The following is a 22,016-nucleotide window of genomic DNA, read 5'->3' on the forward strand; positions in this document are numbered from 1 at the left end:
GTTGCCGATGATAGGATCCTCAGAGACGTCGATGAAGTTCTTGGCCAGCCACAATGTCTCCTGCGGGCTATACTTCTTCGGCCCCTCATCATCCTCAGTCGCAGCCTTGCCCTTGCCCCTCCCTTCAGCGGGTTCCATATTACTGATGTCGTACTCATCAGTGCTAACTAGCGATGGTATTTCCATGTTGGAAGCCACCCCGGACTAGGCGTTGCATTTGGGTTGGGCGATGCCAGTAGGTACCAGTTGTTGGCGTTGACGAACTCGTTCATCTGTCGTTCGTCGCTTTTAAACCACTCCATAGCAGCCACAAATATTGAAATAAGAGGATTGAAATGGAGAAATTGTTGGAAGAATGTTGAAGAAATGGAGTATAAATAGGCAAGAAAATTGGAAAAAAAAATGGGGCTTGTGGTTCGGCCAGAAACACCTCCAACGCCGGGCAGGGACTCGTTGGGGCATGGCCCGGGCACGTATAACACTGAGCCAGGACAGACCCTGGGCGCGGCCTCGGGACGCTACTGCGCCACCAAGCCCGGCCCAGGCCGCGAAACACCCTCCTCCAACGCGCGGTGACGCGGGCCGAGACCCAAGCGCTGTCCGGCCCGCTGCGTTATTAATGCCCTAAGTATTAATTATTTTCAAATAAAAATGGGATTTTAAGCAAGAGAAACATGCTTTGACACCTAGTTAACTTGCTATATTTCTCATTCTTCCTCTCATCAAAAATTATTTATTTTCCTTTTTAGTTTGTCTCATTTAAGATAACTCATTACTAAAATGAGAAACTCATTTGTCTCTACTTTATTCTCTATATCTTACTTTATTTTCTCCACCTAACACACAAAATAAAACTGCATAGAATAGGCTGACAACAAAGAATAGGCTAGACCGAAAAGAACAAAGCGAATAACTTACGATAATTCTCCATTAACAGTTTGATCAACCTCGTTCTGAGCAACAAGGCAGGCGGGGCAGTTCACATGGAGTTGAGTATGAGTCATTCGATTGGACAAAAAACGGTTGAACACAGGTGAAAGTGAAAGTGAAGGTGAAGGTAGCGGCAATGACAAACACTTAAAAAATGTAAATACTACTACGATATTACAAGCTTTGTATTATTTCAATGCCTACCCAAATGACACGTCTAGGATGACTAAGACTCAACTATAAAAACACTTCTAATTTGTCATCTCATGAAAAATAATTGGAACTCTAGATTTGCGAATTACTATATAAAATAAGAAAAATTCAAAAATTAAAAGATATTCCCTACGTCTCACCATAATCCAAATCGCATTCCCTTTTAGGACGTCCCACCTGAAGTGAGTCATTTCTTTTTTTTGGCAAAATATAACACAATCACTCTTATTTTATTTTATCTTCAATTTTATTCTCTCTTCTAACTTTCTCTCATACTCATTCTCTTTCTAGTTAACTATTTCAATAACATTTTCTTAAATCTCGTATTTAAAAAATATTTCACTTATGACGGGACGGATGGAATATTATACTAATCTATATGAATAGTGCAAATGAATGATAGGATTGTGAATGTTACACGATTAAGGATATATAATATGGAAATGCTTTAGTATTTCCTCTTTTTTTTTTGCATATGATCTCCCTAATGTTGCAAATAGATATAGATGTATGAATATGAAAACTTTTTGATGAAATCAATTTATTTCAGTGAACTGTTGGTTCAAATCATTAATTCAGTTGAATTATTGTCTGCGGTCTAGGTGAAAAATATATTGATTAATGAGTATGATATATATACGTATATGAATTTTTTGGTGACTGAAAAATATAGTATGACAAACATACCGAAGTGGGAATTAATAAATGTGGAAGAAGTACAATGCAGAGAGTCGAATTAAATTTTCCTATATGTATCGTAGGGTATATGTTTGTTGACTGTTGAGCTTCGTGGCTAGTGGGCCTAAATACATTTGATAAAATATCTTGTAGTGGAGTAGTAATTTTTTAATGTAGGAGTATGATGCAACTTGCATCTAGCGTTAAATAGAATTTGGAAGACGAACACGTGAATTCACAACTCGAATGAGGAAGATTTGGTCATTAGAGATATTCATTAGTTATACTTATACGTCTATTTCTATTGGGTTGAACCAATATGGCAATATCGGTTCGCCTACCAAATACCAATTAATAAGGAACAAAAAAAAATCGATCAAATAACACTACTCCATTATAAACCGGTAACAAAACTAGAAGCCCGAAATCCATCAAAATTTGGTACGTATAAAATCTCAATATCTTTTAAGTTTTAACTAAGCCCAAACAAATACTCGTTGTTCAATATGAGGTGTCTTAAAAGTGAAAATAGTACTAATAGTATGTTAATAAAAATTTCATGTCTTGAACAAAGTATCGGGACAATGGGCCATTAAAATTTCAAAAGTTGTGCACACTTAGTAAACTGAAAATAATTTAGCAATTCTAAATGCATGGTCATGTTAAAATGCATATATTATCCAATTCACAAGTAGGTCGAATCCTACATCATTAAATCTTAAAATGAATGGATGAGATTAAAACTCACGGATTTTAATAAATAATAGATAAAATATCAAGAAAAGGGTAAAATAGTCAATATATTATAACACAAAAAATTTCATGGTTTTTTTATATCAACATAATGTATTACAAATATCAACACAGTGACATTAAATCTCAATACAAGTACAAGAAAATATCAATACAGTTTTATTGATATTGTACATTCATTATGTTGAAATTTTTTGATGTATTTATTGATATAAATCTGTTTAACATATACGAAAATTAAAATAAAAATTGCTATAAAATTTCATTATCCGATCATCGCCGGAACATATGCAATGATCTCGTTAGAATCCTTATGAAATTACATTTGATTTGATATTTTTTTTTACGAAAAAATAATTTAAACCGAGAGAGTTACGTAAATTTAAAATTTTAAGATGCTTTTAAGGAGAAAGAATGTGATAGTTTTAACAACCGCATGCCCTTCTTGGTATGATGAAATAAGAAAGAGTGAATGCTCCCGCATGCCCTTCTTGGTGTGATGAAATGAGATGAATGAAATGAACATTAGAATGGAATGAACATTGGAATGGACTATGGTTTGGTAATTGGTATATTGATAAGAAATATAAAAGGAATGAAATTGTTAATCCTTGGTTAATTTCGTTGCTATACTTGGTGATAGACCTTCGATGTCTATCACTGGAAATCAAAGAGCACACGAAAGATAGAACATAATGAAATGATAAAACCCTAGTTGAAGTTCTAGGGGGCGATTTCCACCAGAACCGATAATGAGAATAAGTAATTAACTTTATTTCTCATTCATAATAATGTTAAACATACGACTAATTTATAGAATCTATAAATGACTAAATAACTAAAAGAGGAGTACTAGAGATAATGATGTTGATCCTTATTGACACACCAAATCCTTGACTTAGAATGAGAAATATCTTGTGACAATATCTTCCGATTTGGTGAGATGTGGTTCTCGATCTCTTGACATCTCTTGCTACGATGGGCTCTACTCGACATCCGGGCTGCATGGGAATGATTGGGCCGGCAGTCGTGAAGCGACGGTATCGAGTAGTTGGGCCTCGGCTGGAGCAGCTGTGACGTGAGTGTGGATTGAGTCCCTCTGGCTGGGCTGCCTGGTTGTTGGTGCTGCCGGAGTGGATGTTGAGGTCCCTATCACTTGGTGACAACAAATAACATATGAATAAAATAGAATGAAATAAAATGAAATATGAATAATTAATAGTATGTTGATTCCACCAAAAATATTGATTCATTCGGAATTATGTTTGACATTATTATGGTATGTGTGCACATAGTGTGCATGTGTGTGCGTTGCAGCATGTAGGGCTGACAATTTTTGACACGACACGATAATCTGATACGAATCCGCACGAAATTATTGGGTTGGGGTTAAGTCTTATTGGGTCCGTGTCCTTATCGGGTTGACCCATTAAGAACCCGATAATTTCGGGTCGGGTTCGGGTCGGATACGGGTAACCCATTAAGAAATAATATTATTATTTTTATTATTATTTTAAAAATATATATTACTTTCATTTTTTAATTTCTTATAAATTAGGTTTAAATAGTATAAAACGAAATTTAATTGTGTAAATTAGGTTAGAAATTAAGGTTTAATCGTGTAATATCAGGTTCGGGTCGTTATCGTGTCGTGTCAACCCATATTATATCGTGTCAATAACGGGTTCGTGTCGGGTGCGGGTCGTGTTCGGATTTGAAGGTAGCAGGTCGGGTTCGTGTTCGGATTTACGGTTTCCTTAATAGGTCGAGTTTGGGTTAGGCCTTATTGGGTTGGATCGTTATCAGGTTGACCCGATAACGACTCAATCCGCACGATTTGTCAGCCCTAGCAGCATATGTGTGTGTGTGTGCTTGTATGTGTTTGTGTGTGTCAGTGTCCGTGCGCGCGCACAGTGTATGGATGTCAATGCAGTATGCGTCAATGTGTATGTAGTGTGTGGGTTGTGTGTGTATTGTTTGTAGGAGTATCTTTTTTTCAATTCTAAAAAGACCAAAATATTAGTTTTATTATAGTAAAATTTAAAAATTACAAAACTAAGATGAAATCGAATGAAATATATTCCCTTTGTTTAATAATAAGAACTCTATTTGGTTTCAACACAGATTTTAAGAAATGTAAAAAAAAGTGGGTTGAGTAAGTTAGTGAAATATAAGTGTCACTTATTTATATATATATATATATATATATATATATATATATATGGGAGTGTTATTCTCCTATTTATCCCTTAGATCATTTATTCTTCTTAATATGAGCCGTTAGATCTCATTCATCAACGGTCCAGATGATCTGCATTATTACACTATAATGGTGCATTATTAGTCGGTATGCATTATTCAACTGAAAATCTGCATTATTACACTATAATGGTGCATTATTAGTCGGTGTGCATTATTCAACTGAAAATCTGCATTAGTAAATGACACGTGGCACCAATCTAACCGTCGGATGACAAAATCGTAGGGCTGAGATTAAAAAGAACAAAGAACAAAAGATACAAAAAGGAAATGAAGCACATTATTTTCCAGAGGCAAATATGTTGACGAGGGATAGTATTATGTTGAACGTTTTTGACCCTCCCCTAATTTTGTTGTTTATTCGTGGGTGCGAATGTAAGTCCAACTAAATGCAGTGATGATTATGCAACAAAGTCGCTATCTAAATTAGGCTTAGTTAATGCATAATGTATCTCTTAACCGTCTCATTAAATGCTAGTAAGCGGCGCGAGTGCTTAAATCTTGGTGTTTGTAGTACTTATTTAAAAATTTATTTTCATTTTCGAAAATTGCATTTATATATAACACTAACAGTGGGTAAAAAATTTCATAAAATATATTGAGGCTGAATATTTAAAGTTAATGGGTTTGAATTTTTTTTTTTGGTTAGATCAAGAGTATCTATCGGTAGTGAATTCAGTAATTATTCTATAGGGTGTGATCAATTGCTAACTTTTTAAGTTGCTAACTCATCAACGCAATGTATTAAAAATGTTAATACGATTATCTTAAAATGTAAACACATAATTTTGTTGACATTTCAATATACTTTGTTGACATTATGTATTGATATTTTAATGTAATCGTGTTGACATTTTTAATACACTGCGGTGGTGTTCGGTTTCCAAGATAAAAATAATATCAAGATACAATCTAGGATTGAGTTGTGAGATTATTTTAGCCATAGGGGGTTAGCTATGACTAATTATTCCATGGTTATTCATCTAAGATTGAGTTGTGGGATTGAATCTCATGAACCAAACGCAATACAAATTTAATCTCAGATACAATCTTGCAAACTGAACATTCACTGCATAGATGAGTTAGCAGAGTTAGCAATTTAAAAAGTTAGCAATATATTATACCTTATTCTGTATGTGCGTGCCAATATGTAGTTATTCTAAAGGAATCGTGATTGATTTTTCAGCAAGTGCAATGAATCATATAATGACGTTGCACTTATACATCCTTGGGGACGAAAATAATAAATATTGCTCTATCCTTCCATCAATATTTTTTATAGTGGACGAAATTAGTTTCAATGCAAAACTTTTAAAAATGAGGTTATAGAGAAATAATTACTAAAAACATGAGATTAATTTTTGTAGCTAGACTGACAAAATTTTTTGAAAAAATAACTACTGTTAGTTGCGAATGAAAGAAGAGATTTTATCGAGTAACAATCAACAAAAACATTTAATTCATATTATTCAAGTTATATAATTTTTCTATCCATAAAAAAATATTCTCATTTTTGGATGATACGAATTTTAATGTACAACAGGTAACTGAAGAGAAAGAGAAAACAACAGTAGTATAAAAAAATAAAGAATAGATAAAATAGCAGAGGATAAAAGAAAAAGTTAGAGAATTTTTTTATAAATAAAAATGAAAGTAATTTTGATAGGTGAAAAAAAGAGACTATTTTCTTGCACAAAAACAAACAATAAATGTGGAATATGTATAACTCAGATTTATATCGACGAGATAGAAAATCCTATCTTCAAAAGTTTTTAAAAAAGTACGTAGATAAAAAAGAAAAAGTAGATGAAATAGGAAAGAGCAAAAGAAAACATTAAAGAGAAAAATTTTATAAATAAAAATGAAAGTAATTTTGGTAGGTGAACAAAAAACGAGACTATTTTCTTGCACGGAAACAAACATTAAATGTGGAATACGTATAACTCAACTTTGTATCGACGAGATAGAAAATCATATCTTCGAAAGTTAAAAAGAGAACTTAGATAAAAAAAAAAGTTATATGCGGAGTACTCTTTAACTATGCACAACAAGTGAAAATGAGAGAGAGAAAAAAAAGTCGATAAGTATGAGAGAAAAAAAAAGTAGATGAAATAGGACAGAACAAAAGAAAGCATAAAAAGAAAATTTTCATAAATAAAAATGAAAGTAATTTTGGTGGGTGAAAATAAAACGAGACTATTTTCTTGCACGGAAACAAATATAAAATGTGGAATACATATAACTAAACTTTATATTGACAAGATAGAAAATCTCATCTTCAAAAGTTAATAAAAACTACGTAGATAAAAAAGATAAAATAGATGAAATAGGAGAGAGCCAAAGAAAACGTTAAAGAGAAAGGTTATATAAATAAGAATGAAAGTCATTTTGGTAGGTGAACAAAAAACGAGACTATTTTCTTGCACGGAAACAAACATTAAATGTGGAATACGTATAACTCATGTTTGTATTGACGAGATAGAAAATCATATCTGCGGAAGTTAAAAAAAGTACGTAGAAAAAAAAAAGTTATATGCAGAGTAATTTTAACTATGCACAACAAGTGAATATGAGAGAGAAAGAAAAAAGTCGATAAGTATGAGAGAAAATAAAAGTAGATGAAATAGAAGAGAACAAAAGAAAGCATTAAAGAGAAAATTTTTATAAATAAAATGAAAGTAATTTTGGTGGGTGAACAAAAAACGAGACTATTTTCTTGCACGGAAACAAATATTAAATGTGGAATACGTATAACTCAACTTTATATCGACAAGATAGAAAATCTTATATTCAAAAGTTAATAAAAAATACAGTACATAGATAAAAAAAAAGATAAAGTAGATGAAATAGGAGAGAGCAAAAGAAAACGTTAAAGAGAAAAAGTTATATAAATAAGAATGAAAGTCATTTTGGTAGGTGAACAAAAAACGAGACTATTTTCTTGCACGGAATCAAACATTAAATGTGGAATACGTATAACTCAACGTTGTACCGACGAGATAAAAAATCATATCTTCGAAAGTTAATAAAAGAACGTAGATAAAAAAAAAGTTAAATGCAAAGTACTCTTTAACTATGCACAACAAGTGAAAATGAGAAAGAAAGAAAGAAAAAAGTCGATAAGTATGAGAGAGAAAAAAAGGAAAAAGTAGATGAAATAGGAGAGAACAAAAGAAAGCATTAAAGGAAAAAAATTATAAATGAAAATGAAAGTAATTATGGTAGGTGAATAAAAAACGAGACTATTTTCATGCACAGAAACAAACATTAAATTTGGAATACGTATAACTCAACTTTATATCGACGAGATAGAAAATCCCATCTTCAAAAGTTAATAAAAAGTACGTAGATAAAAAAGAAAAAGTAGAAGAAATAGGAGAGAGCAAAAGCAAACGTTAAAGAATAATTTTGGTAGGTGAACAAAAAACGAGACTATTTTCTTGCACGGCAACAAACATTAAATGTGGAATACGTATAACTCAACTTTGTATCGACGAGATAGAAAATCATATCTTCGAAAGTTAAAAAAAGTACGTACACAAAAAAAAGTTATATGCGGTATACGCTTTAACTATGCACAACAAGTGAAAATGAGAGAGAAAGAAAAAAGTCGAAAGTATGAGAGGAAAAAAGCAGATGAAATAGGAAAAAGCAAAAGAAAGCATTAAAAAGAAAATTTTTATAAATAAAAATGAAAGTAATTTTGGTGGGTGAATAAAAAATGAGACTATTTTCTTGCATGGAAACATACATTAAATGTGGAATACGTTTAACTCAACTTTATATCGACAAGATAGAAAATCTCATCTTCAAAAGTTAATAAAAACTACGTAGATAAAAAAGGAAAAAGTAGATGAAATAGGAGAGAGCAAAAGAAAGCATTAAAGAAAAAAATTTATAAATGAAAATGAAAGTAATTATGGTAGGTGAACAAAAAATGAGACTATTTTCATGCACAGAAACATACATTAAATTTGGAATACGTATAACTCAACTTTATATCGACGAGATAAAAAATCCCATCTTCAAAAGTTAATAGAAAGTACGTAGATAAAAAAGAAAAAGTAGAAGAAATAGGAGAGAGCAAAAGAAAACGTTAAAGAGTAATTTTGGTAGGTGAACAAAAACGAGACTATTTTCTTGCATGGAAACAAACATTAAATGTGGAATACGTATAACTCAACTTTGTATCGACGAGATAGAAAATCATATCTTCGAAAGTTAAAAAAAGTACGTAGATAATAAAAAGTAATATGCAGAGTACTCTTTAACTATACACAACAAGTGGAAATGAGAGAGAAAGAAAAAAGTAGATAAGTGTGAGAGAAAAAAAAGTAGATGAAATAGGAGAGAGCGAAAGAAAGCATTAAAGAGAAAATTTTTATAAATAAAAATGAAAGTAATTTTGGTAGGTGAACAAAAAACAAGACTAATTTTTTGCACGGAAACAAATATTAAATGTGGAATACGTATAACTCAACTTTATATCGACAAGATAGAAAATCTCATCTTCAAAAGTTAATAAAAACTACAGTACATAGATAAAAAAGATAAAGTAGATGAAATAGGAGAGCAAAAGAAAACGTTAAAAAGAAAAAGTTATATAAATAAGAATGAAAGTCATATTGGTAGTTGAACAAAAAACGAGATTATTTTCTTGCACGGAAACAAACATTAAATGTGGAAAACGTATAACTCAACTTTGTACCAACGAGATAGAAAATCATATCTTCGAAAGTTAAAAAAAGAACGTAGATAAAAAAAATGTTATATGCGGAGTACTCTTTAACTATGCACAACAAGTGAAAATGGGAGAGAAAGAAAAAAGTGGATAAGTATGAGAGAAAAAAAGTAGGTGAAATAGGACTAGGAGAGAGCAAAAGAAAGCATTAAAGAGAAAATTTTTATAAATAAAAATGAAAGTAATTTTGGTAGGTGAACAAAAAACGAGACTATTTTCTTGCACGGAAACAAACCTTAAATGTGGAATACGTATAACTCAACTTTATATCGACAAGATAGAAAATTCCATCTTCAACAGTTAATAAAAACTACGTAGATAAAAAATATAAAGTAGATGAAATAGGAGAGAGCAAAAGAAAACGTTAAAGAGAAAAAATTTTATGAATAAAAATGAAAGTAATTTTGGTAGGTGAACAAAAAACGAGATTATTTTCTTGCACGGAAACAAACATTAAATGTGAAATCCGTATAACTTAACTTTATATCGACGAGATAGATAATCCCATCTTTAAAAGTTAATAAAAAGTACGTAGATAAAAAAGAAAAAGTAGATGAAATAGGAGAGAGCATAAGAAAACGTAAAAGAGTAATTTTGGTAGGTGAACAAAAACGAGACTATTTTCTTGCGCGGAAACAAACATTAAATGTTGAATACGTAAAACTCAACTTTGTATCGACGAGATAGAAAATCATATCTTCGAAAGTTTTAAAAAGTACGTAGATAAAAAAAAGTTATATGCGGAGTACTCTTTAACTATGCACAACAAGTGAAAATGAGAGAGAAAGAAAAAAGTCGATAAGTATGAGAGAAAAAAAAGTAAAAGTTATTTTGGTAGGTGAACCAAAACGAGACTATTTTCTTGCACGGAAACAAACATTAAATGTGAAATACGTATAACTCAACTTTGGATCGATGAGATAGATCGAAAATCATATCTTCGTAAGTTAAAAAAAGTATGTAGATAAAAAAAAAGTTAAATGTGGAGTACTCTTTAACTATGCACAACAAGTGAAAATGAGAGAGAGAAAAAAAATCGATAAGTATTAGAGAAAGAAAAAAGACAAAGTGACAAACACAGATTTTGCATGTTTTTAAGGACTAGATTTGACTTGTTTTAAATGTCAATCATGTAAATTATGTTCTTAAATTGCATATGTTATACATTTGGTATTTTTGACGTGTTTGTTGATAAATGATAGAAAAAGATAGAAAAATGTGAAAAAATGCCAAAGTGCAGCAGCCTCTGATCGAGCCCATTCTGGAAGTGATTTTGAAGTCCAATCAGTGCCTACTAGATACCAGTCTCTTCTTCTTCGAAAGACCTTCGCGTGGATACCTTAAACATCTAAATCGGAGTTCTGTGGAGAAAGTTATGGCCATTTTACAAACATCGCGCAGTGCAGTCAAAATCTGGTGGAAATTAGGCGGAAATTCACGGAAGAAAAGAAATTATTATATTGTGAAGCCAAATCTCTCCTATTTCTTGTAGGGCACGAAATTTATCAAAAATAAACCTTTTTCCAGCCTATAAATACCTCTGAACCTAATTCATAATCTTCATCTCAGAGCCTCCAATCCTTCTCCATCTCTACACCTCTTTCCATTCCATAATCCACACATAATTCATCCATCTTCCATTGGAGCGGAGCTTTGCAGATCCAGGCAAGAGAAGACTGAAGATTGAAGATTCAACCTTGGGTTTTATCAATTTCTTTCATGTCTCGTACTTTAATTGTAGTTTTTACTTGTCTATGAGTAGAACATCTTTTGTAGAATTTTTAGTATAGATATTCGATTGATTTTCCTTGTTAGCTCTTGCAGTTATTTGATTTATCTGGTGCTTTCTATGTTCAATTGATTAGCTACCTCTTGAATACATGTTAGAGTTGATTAGAGTACTCGGGAGACGAAATAATTGACTTGGAAAAATGGATAATTCACACCTTAATTCAATAGAACTCGGGAGAGTTGAGGTTTTGAGTGAGGTCTTTGATCTTATATGCTTTTAGGAGTTAGGGGTTTAAGGGTTAGAAGGGGACTTCAATCCTATCACCTAATCTACAGGTTTCTCACCTCGGGGGGGAGTTTAATCTATAATTGTGATCGACTTAATAGCTCTGGAGACCGTAATTCAAGGAAGTCGATTGTGTTTTTGGATCCTAAAATTCTACATTCTTAAGCCTGCTTTGTATTATTTCTTTTTATGTTTTCCATTTTTTTATTTATTTCTTTCAATCTAGTTTAATTAATCAACCAAAAAATCACGTGTCTCTGGATAGTATATGGCGCTTAGTATATGGTAGTCAGTTGCAATCTTATTCCCTATGTTCGATATCCGGTACTGACCTTTAGCTATACTAGATCTACCCTGTATGCTTGCAGGTATTTTTAGTGCTAATAAATAGTGCATCACAAAGTAGATGAATTAGGACAGAGCAAAAGAAAGCGTTAAAAACATATTTTTTTTGTAAATAAAAATGAAATTAATTTTGGTAGGTGAACAAAAAACGAGACTATTTTCTTGCACGGAAACAAACATTAAATATGGAATACGTATAACTCAACTTTATATCGACGAGATATAAAATCTCATATTTAAAAGTTAATAAAAAGTACATAGATAAAAAAGAAAAAAGTAGATGAAATAGGAGAGAGCAAAAGAAAACGTTAAAAAGTAATTTTGGTAGGAGAACAAAAACAAGACTATTTTCTTGCACGGAAACAAACATTAAGTGTGGAATACATATTACTCGACCTTGTATCGATGAGATAAAAAATCATATCTTTGAAACTTAAAAAACCATGTAGATATAAAAAAGTTAAATGCGGAGCACTCTTTAACTATAATGCACAACAAGTGAAAATGAGAGAGAAAGAAAAAAGTCGATAAGTATGAGAGAAAGAAAAAAGAAAAAGTAGATGAAATAGGAGAGAAAAAAAAAAGCGTTAAAAAGAGAAAAATTTTGTAAATAAAAATGAAAGTAATTTTGGTAGGTGAAAAAAAAACGCGACTATTTTCTTGCACGGAAACAAACATTAAATGTGGAATTCTTATAACTTAACTTAGTATCGACGAGAAACAAAATCTCATCTTCAAAAGTTAAAAAAGTACGTAGATAAAAAAAAGTTAAATGCGTAGTACTCTTTAGTTGTGTACAAAGGTGAAAATGAGAAAAAAAAAAAGAAAATTTGATAAGTATGAGAGAAAAAAAAGAAAGAAAAAATAGATAAAATAGAAGAGATTAAAAGAAAACATTAAAGAGAAATTTTTTATAAATAAAAATGACAGTAATTTTGGTAGGTTAACAAAAACGAGACTATTTTCTTGCACGGAAACAAACATTAAATGTGGAATACGTATAACTCAACGTTGTATTGACGAGATAGAAAATCCCATCTTTAAAAGTTAAAAAAACACGTAGATAAAAAAAAAGTTAAATGCGGAGTACTCTTTAGCTGTGTATAACATGTTAAAATGAGAAAGAAAGAGAAAAGTCGATAAGTATTAGATAAAAAAAAGGAAAGAAAAAATAGATAAAATAGAAGAGATTAAAATAAAACGTTAAAGAGAAATTTTTTATAAATAAAAATGACAGTAATTTTGGTAGGTGAACAAAATACGAGACTATTTTCTTGCACGGAAACAAACATTAAATGTGGAATATGTATAACTCAACTTTGTATCGAAGAGATAGAAAATCCCATCTTCAAAAGTTAAAAAAGTACGTAGATAAAAAAAAATGAGTTAACTACATAAATGGTACTCGATCTTTCACTTTCGCACATAAATGGTACCTTATCTTTATTTTACATCGTTTTTGGTACCTATAAATCACATTTTTTGTACCTAATGCGATTTCAACCCAAAAATGTCCTCTAAACAAATATACTTTTCCATTTGTGTCATAGAGAATATTTTGGGCATACACAAAACTAGTACCAAAAGTGATATTATAATATCTTCTGTCATTCTCCTCACTCTTTCTACTATTATTATTATTAATTAATATTATTATTACTATTTTAATGTTATAAATTAATAATTAATTTATTTTTTAATATTATTCAAATATACTTTACTTAATTATAATTATAGTTATAATTATATTTATTATTATAATAATATTATTGTTATATTACTAAAAACTAGTAGTAATTAATAAATAATTATAGTATAATTATTTAAATTATGAACTATATAATATTATATAATAATAATAATTATTATTATTATTGTTGTTATTATTATTATTATTTTATATTAAATTAATAACTAATCAATATAGTCTTAATAAAAGTTTAAAATTGTGAATTGTATTCATAATGATATAAAGAGTTAAATATTTTTAGTTACGTGTTTCCTAAATGAGTACTATAAAATAATTTAATAAAAAATATTCAATTGATTTAATTACATTAAATAATTAATTTAATTAGGTGTTTTGTTCTTGATTTATATTTTGAATGCAATTAGATGTATGTATAAAACACTAAAGAGAAAGAAGAAAAAGAAGAAAATAGAAAAAAAAAGAGGAAACATAAACTAAGGAGAAAAAAGAAACTAAAAAGAAAGTAGAAAGTGAAAAAAAAGAAAGAAAAACTAAAGAAAAAAAGAAGAGTGAACTACAAAAATGGTCCATGGGCTATGAGTTTATCTCGCTCATTGTCCCCGAACTTTAAAAATATTGCCAGACATCCCTGGACTAAGGGTTTATCTCGAAAATGGTCATTTTCCACTGTTTTTGGTCGAAAATACCCTTGGGGGTTGGGCAATTTGGTCTTTTTACACTTTTAACATTTTAAATCTGATATTATTTCAGTTATGTAATAAATCTGATATTATTTCAAAATTATCATTCTTCTTCCCTTTTATCATCCTTCACTTTGTTTCTTTATTTCAATATTAGATTTAATTTTACAAAATTAAATTTTTAAATTTCAATTTTTAAATATCAATAAATTTTTTTAATTATAAAAATTATTAAATAACAAAAATTAATAGTCATAATCAATATTTGATAGTGTCAAATATTTAATCATTAAGGTATGACAACGCCTTAGTTTTAATCAATATTTAATAGCTTTAATTATAAATAGATCATATAACACGAGTATTCTAAAATAAATATGCATCTAATGTAAGACTAATATAATTTTTGTTTATTAATTTGAAAACAATTAAAATTTACTATAAAATTTCAACAAAAATACTCCTATATAAAATTTTTAGTAGGATCAAATTTTTTGTCAACTTCATAATATTCAATCACAAGCAATTATAACAACCGAACGAAGGCTAAATAGAATAGCTCTTATTTTTCCATCATGATTAATATTATTTTTCTATACTTCTTCAATTCAACTGAATATTATATTAAATAATAAAAATTAATAGTTTTAATCAATATTTATAATGTCCATGAATTAATAGTTTTAATTTAAAAAATTTATTGATATTTAAAAATCGAAATTTAAAATTTAATTTTATAAAATTAAAGCTAATATTGAAATAAAAAAACAAAGTGAAGGATGACAAAAGGGAAGAAGAATGATAATTTTGAAATAATATTAGATTTAAAATGTTAAAAATGTAAAAAGACCAAATTGTCCAAACCCCCAAAATCCCCCAAAAGGGTATTTTCGACCGAAAACAGTGAAAATGACAATTTTCGAGATAAACTCTTAGTCAAGGGATGTCTGGCGATATTTTTAAAGTCCAGAGACTATGGACGAGATAAACCCACAGTCCAAGGACCATTTTTGTAGTTTACTCAAAAAAGAAATAAGAAAGGAAGAAAAAAAATCACATGTTTGGTACTATTTAATTAAAATTTCTAAAAATATCCTCCATAACTAAAAAATTACTTATTTGGTACCTAAGGTTATTTTTGTCACATGGTACCAAAAGAGATATAAAATACTAAAGATCATGTACCATTTATGTGCGAAAGTGAATGATCATGTACCATTTATGTAGTTCACTCTAAAAAAAAGTTAAATGCGGAGTACTCTTTAGCTATGCACAACTGGTGAAAATGAGAAAGAAAGAGAAAGGTAGATAAGTACGAGAAAAAAAAATAAAATAGAAGAGATTAAAAGAAAACGTTAAAGTGAAATTTTTTACAATAAATTAAAACGGAAACATTAAATAAGACTGTTTTTTTTGTACGGAAACAAACGGTAAATACATAATACCTATAAATCGATTTTGTTATGAGGAGATAGTAAATCCAATCTTCAAAAGTTAAAAAAGTAAGTCTAGTTAAGCTAAAACGTGTAATTAACCATGGTTAATTTCAAACTATAGTTAGCTCTTTTTAGTACTCCTACACTATAAAAGACGAACAAACTCTTCGAAGTCGCCACCATTTTTTTTCCATTTACAGATAAATTAACATTTCCAAATTTCTCAAGGGGGTTTGGACTTCTCCCCTTCCAATTGGTGGTGTTCACAAAGCCGCTTCAAGTCCAGCTGATTGAAATTCTCACCTTCACGGGTAATACTTCGTCTTGTATCTTACATTTGATCGTTGATTTTAACGTGGAACTTCTCACTTGTAGTGCTGAATAGTACTAATGTGTGAAATTAAGCAAGAGCTGTTGTGTGTGTTCAATCGTATAGATCCATCGCTTGCGCTCTGTGTGCTGTCATTTTGGTTTTTTGTTTTTGTTTTTATAGGGTTTTAATGATTTTGGGCTGTTTTACTTGTTTTTGGTTGCTTAACAAGGTTGCTTTTTTCTAAGTCTATACTGTGATTAGGGATTTTGCGGATGAATTTACTAATCCTGTGTAATGTGCTTTACTTACGTCGGCGCATTATTTCTAGGTTCACATATGTTTTCTGTTTTTTGCATGTGTCTTTCACGATGGATTGATGTTATAGGAATTCAAATTGAATTTGGTGAGTTTGGAAAATGAATAAAACACTATTACCCGGAGTAGTTCACATTTTTATGTTCATTCTTGCAATGTTCGATGCAGAAGAAACAAATTTTATGAAATGGATTAGTCATGGATGAAACTTGAACATTTTGATTTAGTTGTACAAGTTAGATTAGTGGCACTTTAACTGAGTCGACCAAATATGTAGTCATGCGTAAAGTTCATATTTGCATATTTGTGCATTGCACACAAAATAAACATTGACTACAAATGCGTTAGCTGCACTTAAAATTTGTACTGTTGAGTTAGCCGTTATAAAACAGATTATTTGCACGCAAACAGAGTATTTACACAAAGTAGCCATTGCCAACACGTGTTTAAAAAGCTTTGCTCTTTTGGCCACTTTGGTCAGTTAAGTACTTGTTTGAGCTTTGAAACTAGTCAACTGCCGAATGTGTTAGAAAGGAGCTTGTCATGAGCTGACATATAAATGTCGTCTGTAACTAGTTACAAATTTATGTGACCGTAAAAGAAAAATACTTGTCAGTTTACACATCGAACTAATTACTACCTTTTAATCCAATTTCGAAATGACAAAACTCCCCCCAACTTTCAGTCTCTTTCTGAGTAATAGGCAGTCGCTCACAAAATAGCCTTTACCAACACGTGGTTAAAATGGTTTTCTGTTTTAGCCACCACTTTGGTCAGTTAAGTACCTTGTTTGAAGCTTGTCAACTTCCGAACATGTTGGGAAGGACCTCGTCATGAGCTGACATATAAATGTCGTGTGTAATTAATTAAATTTATGACATCTAACCTTAAATGAAAAATACTCGTCAGTTCACACATTGAACAAATTCCTTTTCAGGGTGCCCTAAAATAGTATCCGATCCTGAAATGACATAACTTCCCATAACTTTCAATCTCGCACAAAATAGCCATCACCAACACGTGTTTAAAACAGTTTGCTGTTTTGATCACTTTGGTCATGAAACTAGTCAAATTCCAAACGTGTTTGGAAGGAGCTTGTTATGAGTTAGCACTTAGCATATAAATTATGTGTGCAATTTATTAAATTTATGTAATCTAACCGTAAAAGAAAAATACTCGCCACTTCACACATCGAACTAATTCCTTTTCAGGGTTCCCTAAAATATTATCCAATTCTAAAATGACAAAACTTCCCTCAACTTGCAATTTCTTTGATTTAATGGCAGCAATCATTGTGGCATTCAGCATGACATTGTAATTGTTACAGAAGTGGGTAATTCCTAGTGCAGCGGTGGGTTACTTGTCAGAACTGGGTTACTTGTCTTGCTTGGGATATTGCAGCTTGATATTTGCTGCTACTTTATTTAATTGTTAACCTTTCTTGAAATCACATTCCACAATCTAACTTAAAAAAATTGAAATTAGGAGAACTTTAGGATTTCTTGTATCAGTTATATTGAAGTATTAAGGATCAGATTTTTCCTTGTATCTCACTTTGTTTTTCATGGGTTATTTAAATTTTGATTCTACAGTTTATACCCTTGCAGTTGTTTTCACCAATAACTTTTCGTCTGAGTTGATATGACCTAGCCACATGGATAATTATCTGTTGCCTAATTGTTTTTCCTGTAAATCAGGCCTGATCAAAATTATATGAATATCTCTTCTGGAGACGCTTGGTATTCAACTTAAATTCTTTTCCAGCTGCTGTCAGCTAAGTGCTTAATATTATAAATATGGAGTGCAATAAAGATGAAGCCACCAGGGCAAAGTCAATTGCTGAGAGCAAGTTAGAGAAAAAGGATTTTGTTGGTGCAAAGAAGTTTGCCCTGAAAGCACAAACTCTATATCCAGGGCTTTGTGGTATTTCCCAGCTGTTGACAACCCTGGATGTGTATCTATCTGCAGAAAATAAGATAAGTGGGGTAGTAGATTGGTATCGGGTGCTAGGTGTGAACCACTCAGATGATTATGATACCATAAAAAAGCAGTACAGGAAGCTGGCACTCATGCTGCACCCAGATAAAAATACATCTGTTGGGGCAGATGGTGCATTTAAAATCATTTCAGAAGCCTGGAGGTTGCTGTCCGATAAAGAAAAGAGGTCCGCATACAACTTAAGGAGAGGATATAAGGGACTCCGGCAGAATGTCCCAACACAAACTGGTGGTCCATCAGCACCATGCAGGGCACATCGACAGAACGTTCCGGCATATACTTGTGGTAAATCAGTGCCACCTCAGTCAAGTCAACAGAATGTTCCATCAGCATCACCGTGCCGGAGTAAAAAGAAAGTTCCTCCCGTATCATCCCAGCCTAGTCAACAGAATGTTTCAACACAAATGGGCTGTTCATCAACACCATCTGTGGGAAATCAATTTTTCAAATTTGCAAGCAGTTCAACATTAACCCAGAAATCGCAGAGTAAAACTGCAAAGATGCCCAAAACTCAAAATCCAGCCTCCCATCATCAAAGATCCGACACCTTTTGGACTGTTTGCCGTGGATGCAATATATATTTTGAGTATCTTAAGAAGTATTGCAACCATACTCTTCTTTGTCGCAGTTGTAAAAAGCCATTTATGGCTTTAGAGATAGCTCCACCAGTCTTTTCCAGATCAGAGAAACCAATTCCTTGGGATCATTGGAAGCATTCATCTAAAAAATTGCCTGGTGGTCAAAATGCTTATGATCCTAAAGAAAATGCTGCAGCTGCTCCAAAACCAGGATTAGGCCATACCGGTCCCAATTCTTTTACGTATACAAACTATCAGCAGGCTCCCGTTCCTAAAACAGCTAATACTGCTGCAGAAAATCCAGGCAATCTTGTTCAGCAGGCACATGATAACTTGAAGAGAGCTCATATTGAATCACATGCCTCTTCTAATATGAAAAAATGCTGTAAAAAGGGAAAAGTAGATGATGATAGTAATGGATACGGAACAAAACACAGTATGGCCCAAGGAAATTTTGGGACATAAAACCTGGCACTTGCAGTCAGCCAAGAAGTACCAGAGAGCTGCCACCTCATGAAACTTGGTGCTCGAGACTCAAAAAGGAGATTCTGAAGAAGCTAAGTGACTCTAGATTATAGATCAATACGGAAAACTACAGGATCAAGGAATGTAACTAGGAAGAGTATAGGTAGAACAACAATATGCAAAGGACATGGTAATAGAAATTAGTTATGTTATTAGTAGTGATGTCATGACCTGTGTATCGATGTTGTTCGTCTAATATCTTTGACAAAAAAAAGCCTTTTGTTTGTAGCAGTACTTTGTTTAGTAATGAATGTCTTGTGACAATGAATGTGTACCTCCATTAGCATGTATAAAAGATTCCATTTAAGTCATTTACCTGAGGATGTCACTAGCTCCTTTTGCACATTGATTTTATCAATGAAAGACGTGCAAAATCTATGTTCTGTACTGATGGATGGCCTCTTAATCTAAGCACCAGCCTATAGCTTTGTGTTGTGTCCTTCTCTTCAGTTATGTGCCTACTGTTTTCAGCTGAAGTACATGTGACAGTTATTTAACATACCATCAGAAGGAAATTGCCACTGCTTTGATTATGCTCCAAGGCATTCCCCATGACGATGGATCAGATTCTAAATTTTGGAGGTAGGATTCCTGACTAATATCTGCATCTGCATCTTTATTTTCATACTATTATGTTGTAAGACTCAGCATCCATGCGATCTTATTTCTAGTTTTTCTCACGTGTAGATGAGTCAGTGCATGCATAGGATACCATAACTATTCAAATTATTTTAACATTCTTTGGCATAATTGGAAGACATGCAAGATGCTTGGTGTATCTGCTTTATTGGCTGCAAACATAATCGGTGCTTCTGGCTGCTGTTTCCCTTTTCACATTTGCATGAATTTGTTTCTGATGTGTTGTGATTGAAGTCATATCTACTTCTTAATTCCTGAAGCAATAAGTCATGGACATAGTATCATTGGAGCTTTTATGATGTCGTTAAAGCTACCAAGACAAGATGGATGGTTGATCTGCCTCTTTGGGATGATGGCCAACTCTTTTCCTAGAGGTGTTTTTCTTAAAGTTTGTGTAAATAGCCAAAAAAATTGATATCTTCGGGGGTGAAGTACATCTTAGTAGTGAGTTTGTTTACTATAAATCTCTGACTTAATGGCTCGCATGAAATTGTCTGTTGGATTTCAGTGGATGACACTGAATATGGTCTGCACAAATAGAAGACAAAGTTTGGAGTAAGAAGACAAAATTACTCTCATAATGAGGATTTGCATAGTGACATGTCTTGGTGGCTCATGGATGCTATGATGGTGAAGGTAAATCTTTTTGAGAATATCATCAAACATTATGTCCAAATTTTGAATAGTTGGGTGAATAGTTATAAATGTGGACTTTGATGAAGTGAAAAATTTTCATTGTTCAATTCCTCACTCTTACATACTATGTTCTATATGTGAGACTGATTCTTGGGTCAAAGATCTTTCTTGAGGGTGAATGCTCTATTTGTAAAATTCATTTTGTTCTTTTTGATAGTTATAAACTAAAGACTTTGTATGCTCCGAATCAGGAACTCCGATTGTTTCTGTATCAAGTATTTGGTGGCATAGAGGTATGTCAGCCATGATTTCTAGATTGGCATGCAGAATGAATTCACTGTTGCTAAACCTGAGATTCAGGTACTTATTGGCACTTTATTTGTATCAGCATAAGATTAAAATTTTAAAACCATACTAGTACTATATCAATGCAATGTAAAATATCCATACCAGTAATCATAAATATCAACATAATTATAAGTACATGTCACTTTATTTGTATCAGCACACACTGTGACATATATAAGTAATCAGAAATATGAAAATAGTTAGGTAGACGTATCAATATATGAGACTTCGTGATCGATAATGTGAGAGTATCACACGAGTGTGAAAATATCAATATGTCTTTTAACAAAGAGGATATTGATCTGTGCCATTGTATATGACTCGAAAATCATGGCAATTTAAAGATGAGAGACCCCTTGTAAGCTTCCTATTAAAAGTATGAATGGAGACAAAGAATTGTATTAGTCTGCGAGGATAACCGTCAATCTAGGAACTAGGTTGTTACAATTTCCACTCGCAGATTAGGAATGGTTGGTTTCATTGTTTGGGTTATTTGAGGATTCACTTGAGCATTTGTCGTCAGACTCTCATTACTAATACATAATCCACCAAACTTTTTTATTACTGGTTTCGGAATTCGAACAACGTAAAAAACGTAAAAGACTAATAAAAAAGCAATTGAAAGAGAAAAAAAAAACTCAAGGATTGAAACTAATTTAAGTACAAAGGTGATCTACACAAGCTAACTCAAGTACAAGGTGATCTACACAAAGAAGTGTAGAACATTTTTTTAATAAAAACACTAACAAAAATATTCTCATACTCTACAACTTTATGATAGTTTCTGGGGCTATTTTTTATCATAAAGAATCTTCAAATGTCCTTTTTTATTTTGAATGCTCAATTGAAAAGTATTGAAATGAGAAGAGAACTACACATATCTCAGTAAACAGACCTCCCA

General features: G+C 31.7%; 1 protein-coding gene across 1 annotated transcript; it reads left to right on the top strand.

Moving 5' to 3' along the window:
• The first annotated feature begins 15,946 nt into the window (after window positions 1-15,946).
• LOC121794659 lies at window positions 15,947-19,803 on the top strand. The gene is made up of 2 exons (XM_042192930.1): window positions 15,947-16,074; window positions 18,089-19,803. The coding sequence occupies exon 2, from the start codon at window positions 18,188-18,190 to the stop codon at window positions 19,430-19,432; it is 1,245 nt and encodes a 414-aa protein (XP_042048864.1). The 5' UTR covers window positions 15,947-16,074; window positions 18,089-18,187; the 3' UTR covers window positions 19,433-19,803.
• The last annotated feature ends 2,213 nt before the right edge of the window (window positions 19,804-22,016 follow it).

The sequence above is a fragment of the Salvia splendens genome, chromosome 3 (genome assembly GCF_004379255.2).
Source record: "Salvia splendens isolate huo1 chromosome 3, SspV2, whole genome shotgun sequence".
Lineage (NCBI taxonomy): Eukaryota > Viridiplantae > Streptophyta > Magnoliopsida > Lamiales > Lamiaceae > Salvia > Salvia splendens.